The following is a 16,904-nucleotide window of genomic DNA, read 5'->3' on the forward strand; positions in this document are numbered from 1 at the left end:
CCTAAGGCCCACTTGACTTCACATTCCAGGATGTCTGGCTCTAAGTGAGTGACCACACTATCGTGATTATCTGGGTCGTGAAGATCTTTTTTGTACAGTTCTTCTATGTATTCTTGCCACCTCTTCTTAATATGTTCTGCTTCTGTTAGGTTCATACCATTTCTGTCCTTTATTGAGCCCATCTTTGCATGAAATGTTCCCTTGATATCTCTAATTTTCTTGAAGAAATCTCTAGTCTTTCCCATTCTATTGTTTTCCTCTATTTCTATGCATTGATCACTGAGGAAGGCTTTCTTATCTCTCCTTGCTATTTTTTGGAACTCTGCATTCAAATGGGTATATCTTTCCTTTTCTTCTTTGCCTTTTGCTTCTTTTCTTTCCACAGCTATTTGTAAGGCCTCCTCAGACAGCCATTTTGCTTTTTTGCATTTCTTTTTCTTGGGGGTAGTCTTGCTCCCTGTCTCCTGTACAATGTTATGAACCTCCACCCGTAGTTCATCAAGCAATCTATCAGATCTACTCCCTTAAATCTATTTCTCACTTCCACTGTGTAATTGTTAGGGATTTGATTTAGGTCATACCTGAATGGTCTAGTGGTTTTCCCTACTTTCTTCAATTTAAGTTTGACTTAATGGACATGAGTTTGAGCAAGCTCCGGGAGATGGTGATGGACAGGGAAGCTTGGCATGCTGCAGTCCATAGGGTCACACAGAGTTGGACATGACTTGAGTAACTGAGCAACACAATTCATTAATTGAAATAAAAAAGGGATACCAACAGTAACACAGTAGTGGGGGACTTTAACACCCCACTTGTACTAATGGACAAATCATCCAGCCAGAAAATTAATAAGGATACATGAGCCATAAATGGTACATTATAACAGATAGACTTATTTTATGTTTATAGGACATTTCATCTGAAAGTAGCAGAACACACTTTCTCAAGTGCACACAAAACACCCTGCAGGATAGATCACATTTTGTGTCACAGATCAAGCCTCAGTAGGTTTAAGAAAATTGAAATCATATCAAGCATCTTTTCTGACCACAATGCTATGAGATTAAAAATCAATTACAGAAAAAAGAAAGCTGTAAAACCCACAAACATACGGAGGTTAAACAATATGTCATTAAATAACCAGTGGGTCATTGAAGAAATCAAAGAGAAAATGAAAAAATACTTAGAGACAAATGACAATGAAAATATGACAATCCAAAATGTATGGGATGTAGCAAATGCAGTTCTAAGAGGGAATTTTATAGCAAAACAATCCTACCTCAAGAAACAAGAAAAATCTCAAATAAACATCCTATCCTTAAACCTAAAGCAACTAGAGAAAGGAGAACAACAATAGCAATAACAACAAATGAAAACCCAAAGTTAGTAGAAGGAAAGAAATCGTAAAGATCAGAGCAGAAAAATGAAATGGAAATAAAGAAAATAGTCAATATCGATGAAACTAAAAGCTGGTTCTCACACAGCTTCTATTTCCTTGTTATGACTTCTTAGATATGCCCATCATTTAAAAGTGAAGGTTTAATTTCCAAACACATGGGGATTTTTTTGGTATCTTTGATATTAATTTCTCATTTAAAAGCTTTCTTCTCTGCAATCACCCTCTGTGGTTTTTCAGTCTACTAACTTTATTGAGGCTTTCAATGGCTAAGTCAAAGATCTCTCTTGGTAAATGTCACATTGCACTTGAAAATATGTGGGTTATTTTCAAAAGGTTTTGATATTGATCTCTAACATGATTCCACAGTGTTAAGAGAACAGACTCTATAATTTCAATAGCTTTAGACTATGAAATTTTTGAACCTGGTCTTATGTTTCTGGATACATTCTAGTGTCTCCTAGTTCATAGTCTATGGGAACTTGAATAGAATTTGTATCCTACTGTTGTGTGAAAATTGCATAAATCTTAATTATGGTGAATTTGTTCATAGTGCTTTTTAGGTCTACTATATCTTTCTATTTCTCTGTCTATTCATTCCATTAATTTTTGAGTGTTTGACATTGAAACTCCAACTAAAAACCTTAATTTATATATTTAAAAAATAATTGTAATATATAGTAGAACCATATGTAACCTTCTTTGTTTTCCAAGTCTCCTGTAAATGTGTTATCATGTTTTCATAATTTAAAAAGCAAAAAATAAAAACATATATAAGCTGATTCTTTTAGAACATATACAAAATTCTTAAGTATTTACCCAGACTCATCAAGAAAAAAGAAAGAAGACTCAAATCAATACAATTAGGGGCCTGCCTGGAGGTCCAGTGGCTAGGACTCCATGGTTTCATTGCAGGGGGCCTAGGTTTGCTCCTTGGTCAGGGAACTAGATCCCACACGACACAACTAAAGATCCTACATGCTAAAAAGAAGATCTAAGATCCTGTGTGCCAGAACAAAGACTTGGTGGTGCCAAATACATAAAATACATAAAAAAAACAAATCAATAAAATTAAACATTGCTTGTTAACTGGCTATAAACCCCAGTACAAATTAAAAGTTTTTAAAAAATCAATACAATTAGAAATGAAAATGGAAAAGTTATGATGGCTACCACAGAAATACAAAAAATCATAAGAGATTACTACAAGCAACTATATGCCAATAAAATGGACAACCTAGAAGAAATGGAAAGATTTTTAGAAGGATATAGCCTACAGAAACTGAACTAGGAAGAAATAGAAAACATTAACAGACCAATAACAAGTAGTGAAATTGAAACGCTTATTAAAAAAATCTTCCAATAAACAAAAGCCCAGGGCCAAATGACTTATATGTGAAATCCTTTCCAACATTTAGAGAACACCTAATACCTGTCCTTCTCAAATGCTTCAAAAAAATTGCAGAGAAGGGAATACTCCCAAGCTCATTCTACAAGGCCACCATCACCGTGACACCCAAACCAGACAAAGATATCACAAAAGAAGATTATAAACCAATATCACCGATGAACGTAGACACAGAAATCCTCAACAAAATACTAGCCTACAGAATTCAACAACACATTAAAAGGATCATACACAATGACCAAATAAGTTTTATCCCAGAAATGCAAGGATTCTTCAATATATACAAATCAATCAATGTGATGCATCATATTGAAAAATTGAAGAATAAAAACCATAATAGCATCTCAATAGAGGCAGAGAAATCTTTCGACAAAGTTCAACACCCATATATGAAAACTCTCCAGAAAGTAAGCTTAGAGGAAACCTACTTCAACATAATAAAGGCCATATATGACAAACCTACAGCTAACAACATAGGTGAAAAGCTGAAAAACTCTTTAAAATTAGGAACAGGACAAGGGATGTTTACTCTTGCCACTTTTATTCAACATAGCTTTAAAGTCCTAGAATGGCAATCAGATAAGAAAAAAATAAAGGAATTCAAATTGGAAACAAAGAACTGAAACTGTCACTATTTGCAGATGACATACTATACATGTTGTTGTTTAGTTGCTAAGTCATGTCCAACTCTTTTGTGACCTCTTGGATTGTCCAGGCTCTCCTGTTCATGGGAATTCCCAGGCAAGAATACAGGCAAGAATGCTGTTTCCTTTGCCAGGAGATCTCCCTGACCCAGGAGTCAAGTCTGTGACTTCTGCTTGGCAGTGAGTTTCTTTTTTTGCCTTTTAAGTTATATTTAATTTAATTTTTAAATTATTTTAATTGGAGAATAATTACTTTGTAATATTTTGATGATTTTTGCCATAAATCAACATGAATCAGCATTGGGTACACATGTGTCCCCCATCATGAACCCCTCCTCCCACATCCCTTCCCACCCCATCCCTCTGGGTTGTCCCATATCACCAGCTTTGAATGCCCTGCTCATGCATCGAACTTGTTCTGGTCATCTGTTTTACATATGGTAATATACATATTTCAATGTTAATCTCTCAAATCATCCCACCCTCGCCTTCTCCCACAGAATTCAAATTCTTTACCACTGATCCACCAGGGAAGCCCAGTACTATACATAGAAAATCCTGAAGGTGCTATCAGAAAACTACTAGGGCTCCTCAATAAATTTGGTAAAGTTGCAGGCTATAAAATTAACATACAGAAGTCTCTTGCATTCCTATATACTAACAATGAAAGATCAAAAAGAGAGATTAAGGAAACAATCTTATTTACCATTGCAATAAAAAGAATAAAAAACCTAAGAATAAACCTACCACAGGAGGCAAAAGACCTGTGATCAGAAACTGTAGGATACTAATGAAAGAAATCAAAGAAGACACAAACAGATGGAGAGAGGTACCATATTCTTGAAGTGGAAGAATCAATACTGTCAAAATCACTATACTACCCAAAGTAATCTACAGATTCAATGCAATTTTTATCAAATAACCAATGGCAATATTCACAGAATTAGAACAAAAATTTTACAAATAGTATGGAAACACGAAAGATTCTGAATAGTCAAAGCAATCTTGAGAAAGATAAACGGAGTTTGAAGAATCAGGCTTCCAGAATTTAGCCTATGTGACAAAGCTACAGCCCATCAAAACAGTATGGTACTTCTACAAAAATAGAAATATAACTCAATGGAACAGGATTGAAAGGCCAGAAAGGAACCCATGCACCTATGATCCATTAATCTATAACACAGGAGTCAAGACTATACAATAGAGGAAAGACAGTCTCATCAATAAATGATACTGGGAAAACTGGGCAGCTACACGTTAAAAAATGAACAGTCTTTAACACCACACACAAATTGAAGACCTAAATGTTAGACCAGATACTATAAAGCTCTTAGAGGAATATATAGACAGAACTCTGTCTGATATAAGTGATAATGGGATCTTTTCTGATCCACCACCTACAGTAATGAAAATAAAATAAAAACAAAAATAAGCAAATGGGACCTAATTAAACTTAAAAGCTTTTGCACAGCAAAGGAAATCATAAATAAGATGATAACCCTCAGAATGGGAGAAAATATTTGCAAATGACACAGCCATCTAGGGATTAATCTCCAAAATATACAACAGCTCATTCAGCTCAATATCAAAACAACAAACCACCCAATCAAAAAGCGGTCACGGGACCTACATGGACAAGACCAAAATATTTCTCCAAAGAAAAAAATACAGATGGCCAACAAACACATGAAAACAAACTCAACATCACTAAATTATTGGATAATGCAAATCAAAACTGCAATGAGGTATCACCTCACACCAGCTAGAATGACCATCATCAAAAATTCTACAAACAATAAATGTTGGAAAGGGTATGGAGGAAAGGGAACCATCCCACAACTGTTGATGGAAATGTAAATTGACACAGCCATTGTGGAGAACAGTATGGAGATATCTTAAAAAATAAAACACAGAGCTACCATATGACCTAGCAATCCCATTTCTAGGCAGATATCCTAAGAAAACCATAATTCAAAAGGATGCATGCATCCTGATGTTTATTGCAGAATGATTTACAATAGCCAGGACATGGAAGCAACCTCAGTGTCAACCGAAAGAGGAATGGAGAAAGAAGATGTGGTACAAATAAACAACGGAATATTACTCAGCCATGAAAAGGAACAAAATAGTACCATTTGTGGAGATATGGATGAACCTAGAGACTGTCATACAGAGTGAAATCAGAAAGAGACAAACAAGTGTTATATAGTAACACTTACATGTGAAATCTAGAAAATGGTAGAGATGAGCTTATTTGCAAAGTAGAAATAGAGTCACAAATGTAGAGAACTTATGGTTACCAACAGGGGAAGGGACAGGGTGGGATAAATTGGGAGATTGGGACTGAAATATATACATTACTAATTAAAACCTACTGTATAGCACAGGGAACTCTTACTCAATGTTCTGTGGTAGCCTAAATGGGAAGGAAATTGAAAAAGAGTAGATATATGTATGATTGATTCATGTTTCTGTACAGCCAGATACTAACACAACATTGTAAAGCAACTACCCCAATAAAAATTAATTTATAAAATAAATTTAAAAATTAAAAAAGAGGCAGAGACCAGTATAGATGATATTAATATAATGCTCAGGGGAAATGATATGATTCCTGTACTTGTTGGCAAGGGGCTGAAACCAGATTCAGCAATGCTTGATTTAACAAGATTTTGGGCAGTTGCCAATTAGGTCACTCAAAAAGGTATAATCAAGCCAGCCACTGAGGATTTCAAGCAAACTATTGCTCCCTTGGGAAACATGTATTTGTAACTTCTCAGTCCTTAAGGAAGACTTCCAAGCCCCTATCACAGAGAGTGGGTTGCCAAAGTATCATTAATAGAGAGTCCAGCAGAGAAAGTCTCCCAATCAGCCTCTCAGGTATGATGACAAAGCCAATGAACAGGAGAAATCTAGTAGGAAGGCTCTGGAGTATCCAGACAGACTAAGGAATCTACTACATGGCAAGAAAAGGGATCTGACAGTCACACAGAACTAACATTATTCCTGCTGCATCCTCCTCTGTAACCCATTTCTAAATGTGGTTCAGCCTTGCCTCCCTTCCTTACCAACTTCCCCTCTCCGTATGAGGACACCCTATTATTTCTATCCTTTGGTAAGTCTTCTAGTCCTATATCAACTTAGCAATCACTCAACTACACTGTAATCATAATAGAAACATACATAAAATAACAAGCCCCTGGGTGTCATTTCTCCACTTTCTGGTTTCTCTGTTTCTCAAAATTCTCCAGTTATTTGAAGGATCAGGCAAAAGACCATACTCACCTATAAAAGGGCTGCTGTTTAAAGTAAGTGTAACCACAGAAACAAAACATGAAGCAAAAAAGATTTTATGTAACTTTTATTTTTTATCCCAACCTAGTTTTGGCTTTATTCCTCACCTCCCATTCCCATTCTCTTACTATAAATCCAAACATGGTTTTTATTTTTTTAACAAAATGTTTAAAGTCATGATTATCTAGAGTCATAAAGTTTTCTTTTCTCCAAAAGGGGGGAGACACAGCTTTTGTTCTGCTGCTGCATTTTCAAATGCATACAGCATTAAATGCATGTTAATATAGTCCTTAGAAGCTATTTAAAATAAAACCCTTCATCCTTTGAGGTTATTGACATTTTTCTAGTTCACTGACACATCTCCTATAATACATTATTCATTTTCATGAGTGAAGTGGTAACTGTAATAAAAAACAGGATTTTAATCCCTGAGGTGCCATTTAAAATGGAAGAGGTTGCAATTACAATATAAGATTTGAAAATAGGCCTTAAATAATAAGCATGGGTCATGCTATCTGGATCAAAATCACCTCCATGGCAAGCAGTCATTTAAGCTGCATTTACTAAGTTAAGGTAACCCTGCTCTCGCTAGCCCTCTTGCTATAATAATATTTCCTTTTCTATAGAAATAAAACATAGCAATGAAGTCTGCAGAAACTTCTGAGATCCTCAGCAATCAAGAGAAACCACACCACAAGTCCCATTCCTCTAATCTCCATCCACATTGCTGGAGAGGGTTTTCAGCACCATTCCAAGATCTAGAAAGGTTGATAAAACGACTTGGTTTTTCTACTTCTCCATGTAGCCAAAAGGGACAAATCTGTCTTACTGTCTCAAAAATGACAGTGCCCTGCTTATCTCTGCCACCATAACATTAGCAGAACTGCATTCAACTCTCAGTGCCCAGTGTCTCTGCGGGGCCCTTTCTCTCCCAGGCAGCTAAACAGTGGGCTGTGGGTTCCTGCTCCGGCCCCTAGTAGTAGCGGTTCAGGCTCCTAGTGCCGGGAGCCTCGGGCTGGCCATTCATCCAAATCTCCCTGATGATACGCTCCCGCTCCTCCAGCCGCTGGGCTCGCTCCAGCTCCTCCACTGAGGTGAAGACGTTCTTGTTCAAAGTCCTCTCAAAGCGCCGGTGTCTCCTGACCGAGATGTCAGATGCTGCATCCAAGCTGCCATCCTCGCTGTCGCTGCTGTTGCTGCTGCTTTCTTGGTCCTTCAGAAGCTTCTGGGAACGCTGACAGCAGTCTGTGTGGCAAGAGCTCCTCATCACCAAGGCAGCTAGGGTGAGGACCAGTCCAGCACACACACCCGAGACAAAGTACAGAGCTGCTCCCTCGGGATTTTCTGTTGGAGAAGGAGGAAAAAGAGAGCATTTGAAAGATGAGAACTATATACTAAGAGAGCAAATATGACTTCAGCACAGGATGGACCCCTCTCACCAGGCCCCAAAGCTTTGATGGCTACAAATAATGCCTTCTCATGTGATAAATAGCATAATGTATTCAAATATAATTTTCAACAAATAGTGTGGATAAAGACTGTATGGAATTCTTTCACTATTCTTGCAACTTTAACTTTGAAATTATTTCAAAATGAGAAGTTAAAAAATGAAAAAAATATCGTTTAGCATCTACTATAAGCAAGTAACTGTGCTTAAGAAGCCATTTGCTTATATTACAAAAATCTTTGCTTCTGAATTTTCTCCTGAAACTCCTTGAATTATCTTTTAACTGTAGTTGTAGGCAACTTCAGAGATGATCCTTACCTCTAGGTAGTCATACTGTTACATAAGACCTTCCCCCCAAGGGCTGGACCTAGTGACTTACTTCTAACAAAAGTGATGGATGACTTTAGATTAGGTAACCTAAGACTGACTTCCAACTACTCATGCTCTCTTTTTCTTACCCATTTGCTCTGAAGCAGGCAGTTCCCATGCTGTGAACTGTACCAGAGAGGCCCACATAGGGAGGAACTAAGGGTGGCCTCTGACCAACAACCTTCAAAGAACTGGACTGCACCAACAGCCATGTAAGTGGGCCTGGATGTGTATGAATATGTGTATATGTCCTCTAAATTTTCTTTTGCTTAGTTATATGTTGTCAGTATTCTATACTTATTGATATCACATTTGTAATAAGTCATTTTATTTTACTGGGACATAAAATTTTAAAGTGAATCATCTCCTGCTGGATCCTTGAGGTGGCCACAACCCTGGTCTTGCAGCAATCTTTTGGGACCTCTTGAACAGAGAACCCAGCTACGAAAATCCCAGATTCCTGACTTACAGAAACTGAGAGAAAATAAATACTTGTTGTTTTGAGATACAGAGTGTCCCTGAATTACAATGGCTGGACTTAACAATTTTTTAACTTCACAATGGAGTGAAAGCAATATGCATTTAAGTAGCAACTGTACTTCTAATTTTGCATTTTAATCTTTCCTTCTGCAAGCAATATAGGGTATAATACTCTCTCCTCATGCTGGGGAGTAGTAGCAAGCTGTGCTCCCAGTCAGCCACGTGATCAGTCACAGCCATTCTGAAGCTAGACAACCATTTGGTATTCCCCTTTCAATACAGTAGTCAATAAATTATATGAGATTCTAATTATAAAATAGGCTTCATGTTAGACAATTTTGCCCAACTACAGATTAATGTAAGTGTTATAAACATATTTGAGGTAGGTTAGGCTATACTATTATGTTCCAAGGGTTAGGTGTATTAAATTCATTTTTTTTGAATATAAAAGAAAACAACAAATGGGCAGAAGACCTAAACAGACATTTTTCCAAAGAAGACATACAGATGGCCAAGAGGCACATGAAAAGATGCTCAACACCACTAATTATTAGAGAAATGCAAATCAAAACTGCAATGAGATATCACCTCATCCAGTCAGAATATTGTTGTTCAGTTGCAAAGTCATGTCCAATTCTTTATGACCCCGTGGACTGCAGCATGCCAGGCTCCTCTGTCCTTCACTGTCTCCTAGAGTTTGCTCAAACTCATGTTCACTGAATCAATGACGCTATCTAACCATCTCATTTTCTGCTGCCTCCCTCTCCCTTTGCCTTCAATCTTTCCCAACATCAGGGTCTTTTACAATCAGTTGGCTCCTCACATCAGGTGGCCAAAGCTCTGGAGCTTCAGCTTCAGCATCAATTCTTCCAATGAGTATTCAGGGTTGATTTGCTTTAGGATTGACTGGTTTTATCTCCTTGCAGTCCAAGAGACTCTCGAGTCTTCTCTAGCACCACAATTGGAATTCTGATGGCAAGAGTGAACGTCGACATTTTAGGAATGAGTGAACTAAAATGGATGAATGGGAGAATTTAATTCAGATGACCATTATATCTACTACCATAGGCAAGAATCCCTTAGAAGAAGTGGAGTAGCCCTCATAGTCAACAAGAGTCTGAAATACAGTGCTTGGGTGAAATTTCAAAAATGAGAGAAGGATCTCAGTTCGTTTCCAAGGCAAACCATTCAACATCATAGTAATTCAAGTTATGCCCCAACCACTGATGCTGAAGAAGCTGAAGTTGAATGGGTCTATGAAGACCTACAAGACTTTCTAGAACTAACACCAAAATAAGATGTGCTTTTCATCATAAGGGATTGGAATGCAAAAGTAGGAAGTCAAGAGGTACCTGGAGTTGTTACTCTGGGACAAGTTTGGCCTTGGTATACAAAATGAAGCAGGGCAAAGGCTAACAGAATTTTGCCAAGAGAATGTACTGGTCATAGCAGACACCCTCTTTCAATAACACAAGAGATGACTCTGCACATGAACATCACTAGATCGTCAATACCATAATCACATTGATTATATTCTTTACAGCAGAAGATGGAGAAGCTCTATACAGCCAGCAAAGACAAGATCAGGAGCTGACTGTGGCTCAGATCATGAACTCCTTATTGCTAAATTCAGGCTTAAATTGAAGACAGCAGGGAAAATGAATAGGCCATCCAAGTATGACCTAAATCAAACCCCCTATGATTATACAGTGGAAGTGACAAATAGATTAAAGGAATTGGATCTGATAGACAGAAGGCCTGAAGAACTATGGACAGAGGTTCATAACATTGCACAGGAGGCGGTGACCAAAACCATCCCAAAGGAAAAGAAATGCAAGAAGGCAAAATGTTTGTCTGAGAAAAGAAAAGATGTGAAAAGCAAAGAAAGGGAAAGAGATACCCATCTGAATGAAATTCCAAATAATAGCAAAGAGAGATGAGAGTCTTCTTAAGTAAACAATGCACAAAAAATAGAGGAAAACAATAGAATGGGAAAGACTGGAGATCTCTTCAAGAAAATTAGAGATACCAAGGGAACATTTCATGCAAAGATGGGCACAATAAGGACAGAAACAGTAAGGATCTAGCAGAAGAAATTAAGAAGTGGCAAGAATATATAGAAGACCTGTACAAGAAAGATCTTAATAACATAGATAACTGTGATGGTGTGGTTGCTCACCTAGAGCCAGACATCCTGGACTGCAAAGTCAAGTGGACCTTAGGAAGCATTACTATGAACAAAGCTAGTGGAGGTGATGGAATTTCAGCTGAGCTTTTTCAAATCCAAAAAAGATGATGCTGTGAAAGCGCTGCACTCAATAAGCCAGCAAATTTGGAAAACTCAACAGTGATCACAGGACTGGAAAAGTTTTCATCCCAATCCCAAAAAAGGGCACCACTGTGCTCATTTCACATGCTAGCAAGGTAATCCTCAAAATCCTTCCTGCTAGGCTTCAACAGTACTTGAACTGAGAATTTCCAGATGTACAAGCTGGATTTAGAAAAGGCTGAGAAACCAGAGATCAAATTGCCAACATCCATTGCATCATAGAAAAAGCAAGAGAATTCCAGAAAACACCTACTTTTGCTTCACTGACTACTCTAAAGCCTTTGGCTGTGTGGATCACAACATACTGTGGAAAATTCTGAAAGAGATGGGAATACCAGACCACCTTACCTGCCTCCCGAGAAATCTGTACACAGGTCAAGAAGCAACAGTTAGAACCGGACATGGAACAATGGACTGATTCCAAATTGGGAAAGGAGTATGTCAAGGCTGTATATCACCCTACTTTATTTAACTTATGTACAGGGTACATCATGTGAAATGCTGGGCTTGATAAATCACAGGCTGGAATTGAGATTGCCAGGAGTAATATCCATAGCCTCAGATATGCAGATGACACCACACTAATGGCAGAAAGTGAAGAACTAAATAGCCTCTTTAATGAAGGTGAACAAGGTGAGTGAAAAAGCTGGTTTAAAACTCAACATTCAAAAAACAAAGATCATGGCATCCGGTCCCATCACTTCATGGTAAATAGATGGGGAAACAATAGGAACAGTGAGAGACTTTATTTTCTTGGGCTCCAAAATCACTGTGGATGGTGATTGCATCCATGAAATTAAGACACTTGCTCCTTGGAAGAAAAGCTCTGACAAATCTAGACAGTGTATTAAAAAACAGTCATCACTTTGCCGACAAAGATCTGAATAGTCAAAGCTATGGTTTTCCACTAGTCATGTACAGATGTGATATGTACAATAGTCATGTACGTCATAAAGATGACCGAGTGCTGAAGAATTGATGGTTTTGAATTGCAGTGCTGGAGAAGACTCTTGAGAGTCCCTTGAACAGCAAGGTGATCATACCAGTCAATCCTAAAGGATATCAACCCTGAATATTCATTGAAAGGACTGATGCCGAAGCTTGAAGCTGAAGCTCCCATACTTTGGCCATCTGATATGAAGAGCTGTCTCATTGGAAATGACCCTGATCCTGGGAAAGATTGAGGGTAAGAGAAGGAGGCAACAGAGGATGGCATGGTTGAATGGCATCATTGACCTTACGACTGCATCATAATGGACCCATTATGACTCAATGGACATAAGTCTGAGCAAGTTCCGAGAGATGGTGAAGGACAGGGAAGCCTAGCGTCGTGCTGCAGTCCATGGGTTTGTAAACAGTCAGACATGACTGAGCGATCGAACAACAACAGCCTTCTTCATGGTCCAACTCTCACATCTGTACATGACTACTGGAAAAATCATAGCTTTGACTACTGGCCATCATAAAGTCTACAAACAATAATTGGTGGAAAGGGCGTAGAAAAAAGGGAAACCTCTCACACTGTTGGTGGGACTGTAAATTGGTACAACTACTATAGAGAACAGTAAGGAAGTTCTTTTAAAAACTAAAAACAGAGCTACCATACGAACTAGCTATCTCATTCCTAAGCATATATCTGGAGAAAATCATGGTTTGAAAGGATATATGCAACCCAATATTCATTGCAGCACTGTTTACAATAGCCAAAACATAGAAGCAACTTAATCTCCATTGACAGATGAATGGATATACATACATACATACACACACACACACACACACACATATACACACTGGAATATTATTCAATCATTAAAAAGAAATGTCATTTGCAACAACATGGATGCACCTGGAGATTATCATACTAAGTGAAGTAAGTCATACAGAGACAGGCAAATATCATACGATACTGTTTATATACAGAACCCAAAAAAATGATACAAATGAGCCTATTTTTATTAGCAGATACAGGGAGAATTGAACAGGACCCCCCGCTTGTGGGACCTCAGTTCTTCTTAAGAACACTAAGAAGAATCTGAGGTCTTATAAGAACACCTCAAGGGAGAGGTGGGCCAAGCCAAGAGAGGCACCGGTGCCAGAATGAGGAGGCACAGGGGTTTTCAAGAGAGGGCTTTTACAAACTCATTTAGGCATGCGTGAGCTGACAGTTTTTATTCCAGGTTTCTCTTGTTTCTCGAGATGAAATTGTATTGCTATAAACTTTCCATTTAGACCTGCTTTCTGCTGAATTCCATAAGTTTTAGACCATTGTGTTTTCATTTGTCTCTAAGTATTTTTTATTTCCTCTTTGATTTCATCAGTGATCCAATGGTTATTGAGTAGTATATTATTTAGCTGCCACGTGTTTGGGTTTTTCAGAGGTTTTGTCTTATAGTTTATTTCTAATCACATAGTGGTGTGATCAGAAAAGATGCTTGATATAATTTCGATTTTCTTAAATTTACCATGGCTTGCCTTGCAGCACAGCATGTAGTCAATCATGGACAATGTTCTGTGTGCACTTTAGTCTGCTGCTTTGGGGTAGAATGCTCTATAAATATCAGTAAAGTCCAACTTGTCTAAAGTGTCATTTAAGATCTGTGTTTCCTTATTAATTTTCTGTTCAGATGATCTGTCCACTGATGAAAATAGGGTACTAAAGTCCCACACTATTATTGTGTTACTGTCAATTTCTCCCTTTATGTTAGTATTTGCCTTACATATTGAGGTGTTTCTATGTTGGGTGTATATATATTTATAATTGTTATATCTTCTTCTGGATTACCCTTGATCATTATGTAGTATCCTTCTTTGTCTCTTATAATAGTCTTTGTTTTAAAGTCTATTTTGTGTGATATGAGTATTGCTACTTCATCTTGCATGGAATACCTTCTCCCACCCCCTTACTTGCAGTCTGTAGATGTCCCTAGGTCTGAGGTGGGCTCTTCTGGATGACATAATATATGCATCTTGTTTCTGTATCCACCTCAGCAAGCCTATGTCTTTTGGTTGGTGCATTTAATACATTATATTTAAGGTCATTATTAATATGTATGATCCTATTCCTATTTTCTTAATTGCTTTGGGTTTATTTTCTGTAGGTAGGTCTTTTCTTTCTCGTGTTTCCTGCCTAGAGAAGTTCTTTTAACATTTGTTGTAAAACTGGTTTAGCGGTTCTGAATTCTCTTATCTCTTGCTTGTCTATAAAGCAACTGAGGTGGGGTTTAGATATCAGCTTGAATCTTTTTCTGCTAGGCCACCCCTCAGTCGCTCATGCCTAACTTCCTACCTAAAAATTTACCAAACAGAAACTGACTCACAGACTTAGAAAAAACTATTATCAAAGGGGAAAGGTAGAGGAGAGGGATAAACTGGGACTGTGGGACTGAGATACACAGAATACTATATTTTAAATAGATAACCAACAAGGACCTACGGTATAGCATAGGGAAATCTGGTCAATATTCTGTAATAACCTAAATGGGAAAAGAATTGTAAAAAGAACAGATATATGTATGTTTTCAGCTGAATCACTTTGTTGTACACCTGGAACTAACACAACATTGTAAATATAGTCCAATATAAAATAATTTTTTTAAGTAAATGCATCTTGACTTATGATATTTTCAATTTACAATGGGTAAGTTAAGGAAGATCTGTAATTTACTGTGCAGCAATAGATAACTTATCTTTTTAATCATAGATTGAAAGCCAGTGTGGGCATTTTTGAATGACCTCATTAGGTTAATTTGTGGGGGAGTAATTTAAGGCCTTCCTTGGTGAGAGAAAGAAATAAACATTCTGCTGATGAGCAATATACTTAGTGGGCCCAGTGATGATCCCTGTATGATGTGTTCAAAACCCTGTATTTGTGTGTTTTTAAAGAATATAAGTGGGATTATATATTATTTATATTTGCTTTTTAAACTTAAAAATATTTATTAGAGAGGTTTCAACATATACCAATAGCACTCTTTTTTACTGTTGCATATTTTTCTGTAGTGTAGACATCAAAGTTTATTTAACCTTTTCCTTGTTGATAGCATATAAACGGTTTCCAGTTTTTCACTGTTACGATCAATGCTAGAGTCATATCTTTGTGTCCTTATACACATCTCTTTATGTACATGTAGAATTATTTCTACCCACTCCAGTGTTCTTGTCTGGAGAATCCCAGGGACGGGGGAGCCTGGTGGGGTCGCACAGAGTCGGACACAACTGAAGTGACCTAGCAGCAGCAGCAGCAGCAAAATTATTTCTACAGGTTAATTAATCTAGAAACAGAACTTTGCATCAAAGGGCTTAGGCATTCTGAGGTTTTATACATTTCAAATTCTACCTAAAAAAAGGTTCTATCAGTTTGAACACAGCATATTGAACCCATGTGTTTATGATCCCTCCTTCTCTCTGAAATCCCCACTGAAATGACAGTGACATGTATAAAATAGATACAAATTATAGGTATTTTTATGAAGAAAAGAATAGAGAAGAAAATAGAAAACACGAAGAGTCAACGTAAGAGTAGCCAACAAACAGTATAATATAGTGAAAAAGGAGTGACATCAACTCCTGGTAGTGTAAGCCTACTTTCTGTCCCTTCTTTTTAAACAAACACAAACAAGAGTGCCTCTGTGGGCACAGCATGATCTATCAACATAAACCAAGGGACCAGGGAGAAGCCTCGCCTACCTGTTCATCAGGTAACAGAGAAATCCTTGGTTTGGTTTGCAGAATCAGCAGAGTGAGCAAACCTGCCCCAACAACTCCCAGCCATAACTGGGGAAAACCTGGAGATTTCTGACTTGGGCAAATACCCACAGATGAGGGAGAATTTGTAAAATTCCAGCCCTATGGAGGTGATCAGAGCACACCACTGGAGGGAACACACACACACACACACACACACACACATACGAGTCTGACTGTAGCAGAGAGGCAAAGAGGAACTTGATCGGCTCTGCTGCTCCCCACAAGCTGACACAATAAAAGACGGAGCTATCTCATGATGACCTCTCCACAGGTGAAAAGGGGATGCAGTGAGTGCACGGCTGCCCCAGCTGTACTAGATGCTGCACACAAGAAATCCACTTTTCTCCAGCAACAAGAGTACTGGAAGCGGGAACCTCCATTACTGGGAGGCAGGGGAGAGATCAGGAAAGGCTAAATAAGAACATCAAAAGGCACTAAAGGGTCATGGGTCCTGTTGTCTGTGCTCAGAGCTTCAGCAGGAAGTCCACTTAGGAGCCTCTGGGAGGCTCAGCCAAGGATCTCGCCACTAGTGGGTGGTCACCCTCAATGTCCCAAGAACTAAAACCATACCTCCCCTCACTCTAGGGTGGCTTCTGTGAGCAGAGACTGGTAGCAGGAGCGAGGATAGTAAAAGGAGTGCTATGACAAAAACAGGCCAGGATCTGTTGGCAAAAGAGAAAACACAAACTTGAGCTATAGCTCTACTTTCTGGAAAACAGGAGAGGTTTCTAGCAGCCAGCCATGTGAGTTCTAAGAACCACAGAAGACATAAAAGCTTATGAATTCTG

General features: G+C 38.1%; 1 protein-coding gene across 1 annotated transcript in view; it reads right to left on the bottom strand.

Annotated features, from left to right (window-relative positions):
* Nucleotides 1-6,792: 6,792 nt before the first annotated feature.
* EVA1A (eva-1 homolog A, regulator of programmed cell death) overlaps nt 6,793-16,904 on the bottom strand; it is a 77,014-nt gene continuing 66,902 nt past the window's right edge. The window contains exon 3 of the mRNA XM_043917191.1: nt 6,793-8,086. Within this exon, the coding sequence (XP_043773126.1) occupies nt 7,716-8,086 (371 nt within the window). The 3' untranslated portion in view covers nt 6,793-7,715. The remainder of the gene's footprint in view (nt 8,087-16,904) is intronic.

The sequence above is a fragment of the Cervus elaphus genome, chromosome 11, assembly GCF_910594005.1.
Source record: "Cervus elaphus chromosome 11, mCerEla1.1, whole genome shotgun sequence".
NCBI classification, from domain to species: domain Eukaryota; kingdom Metazoa; phylum Chordata; class Mammalia; order Artiodactyla; family Cervidae; genus Cervus; species Cervus elaphus.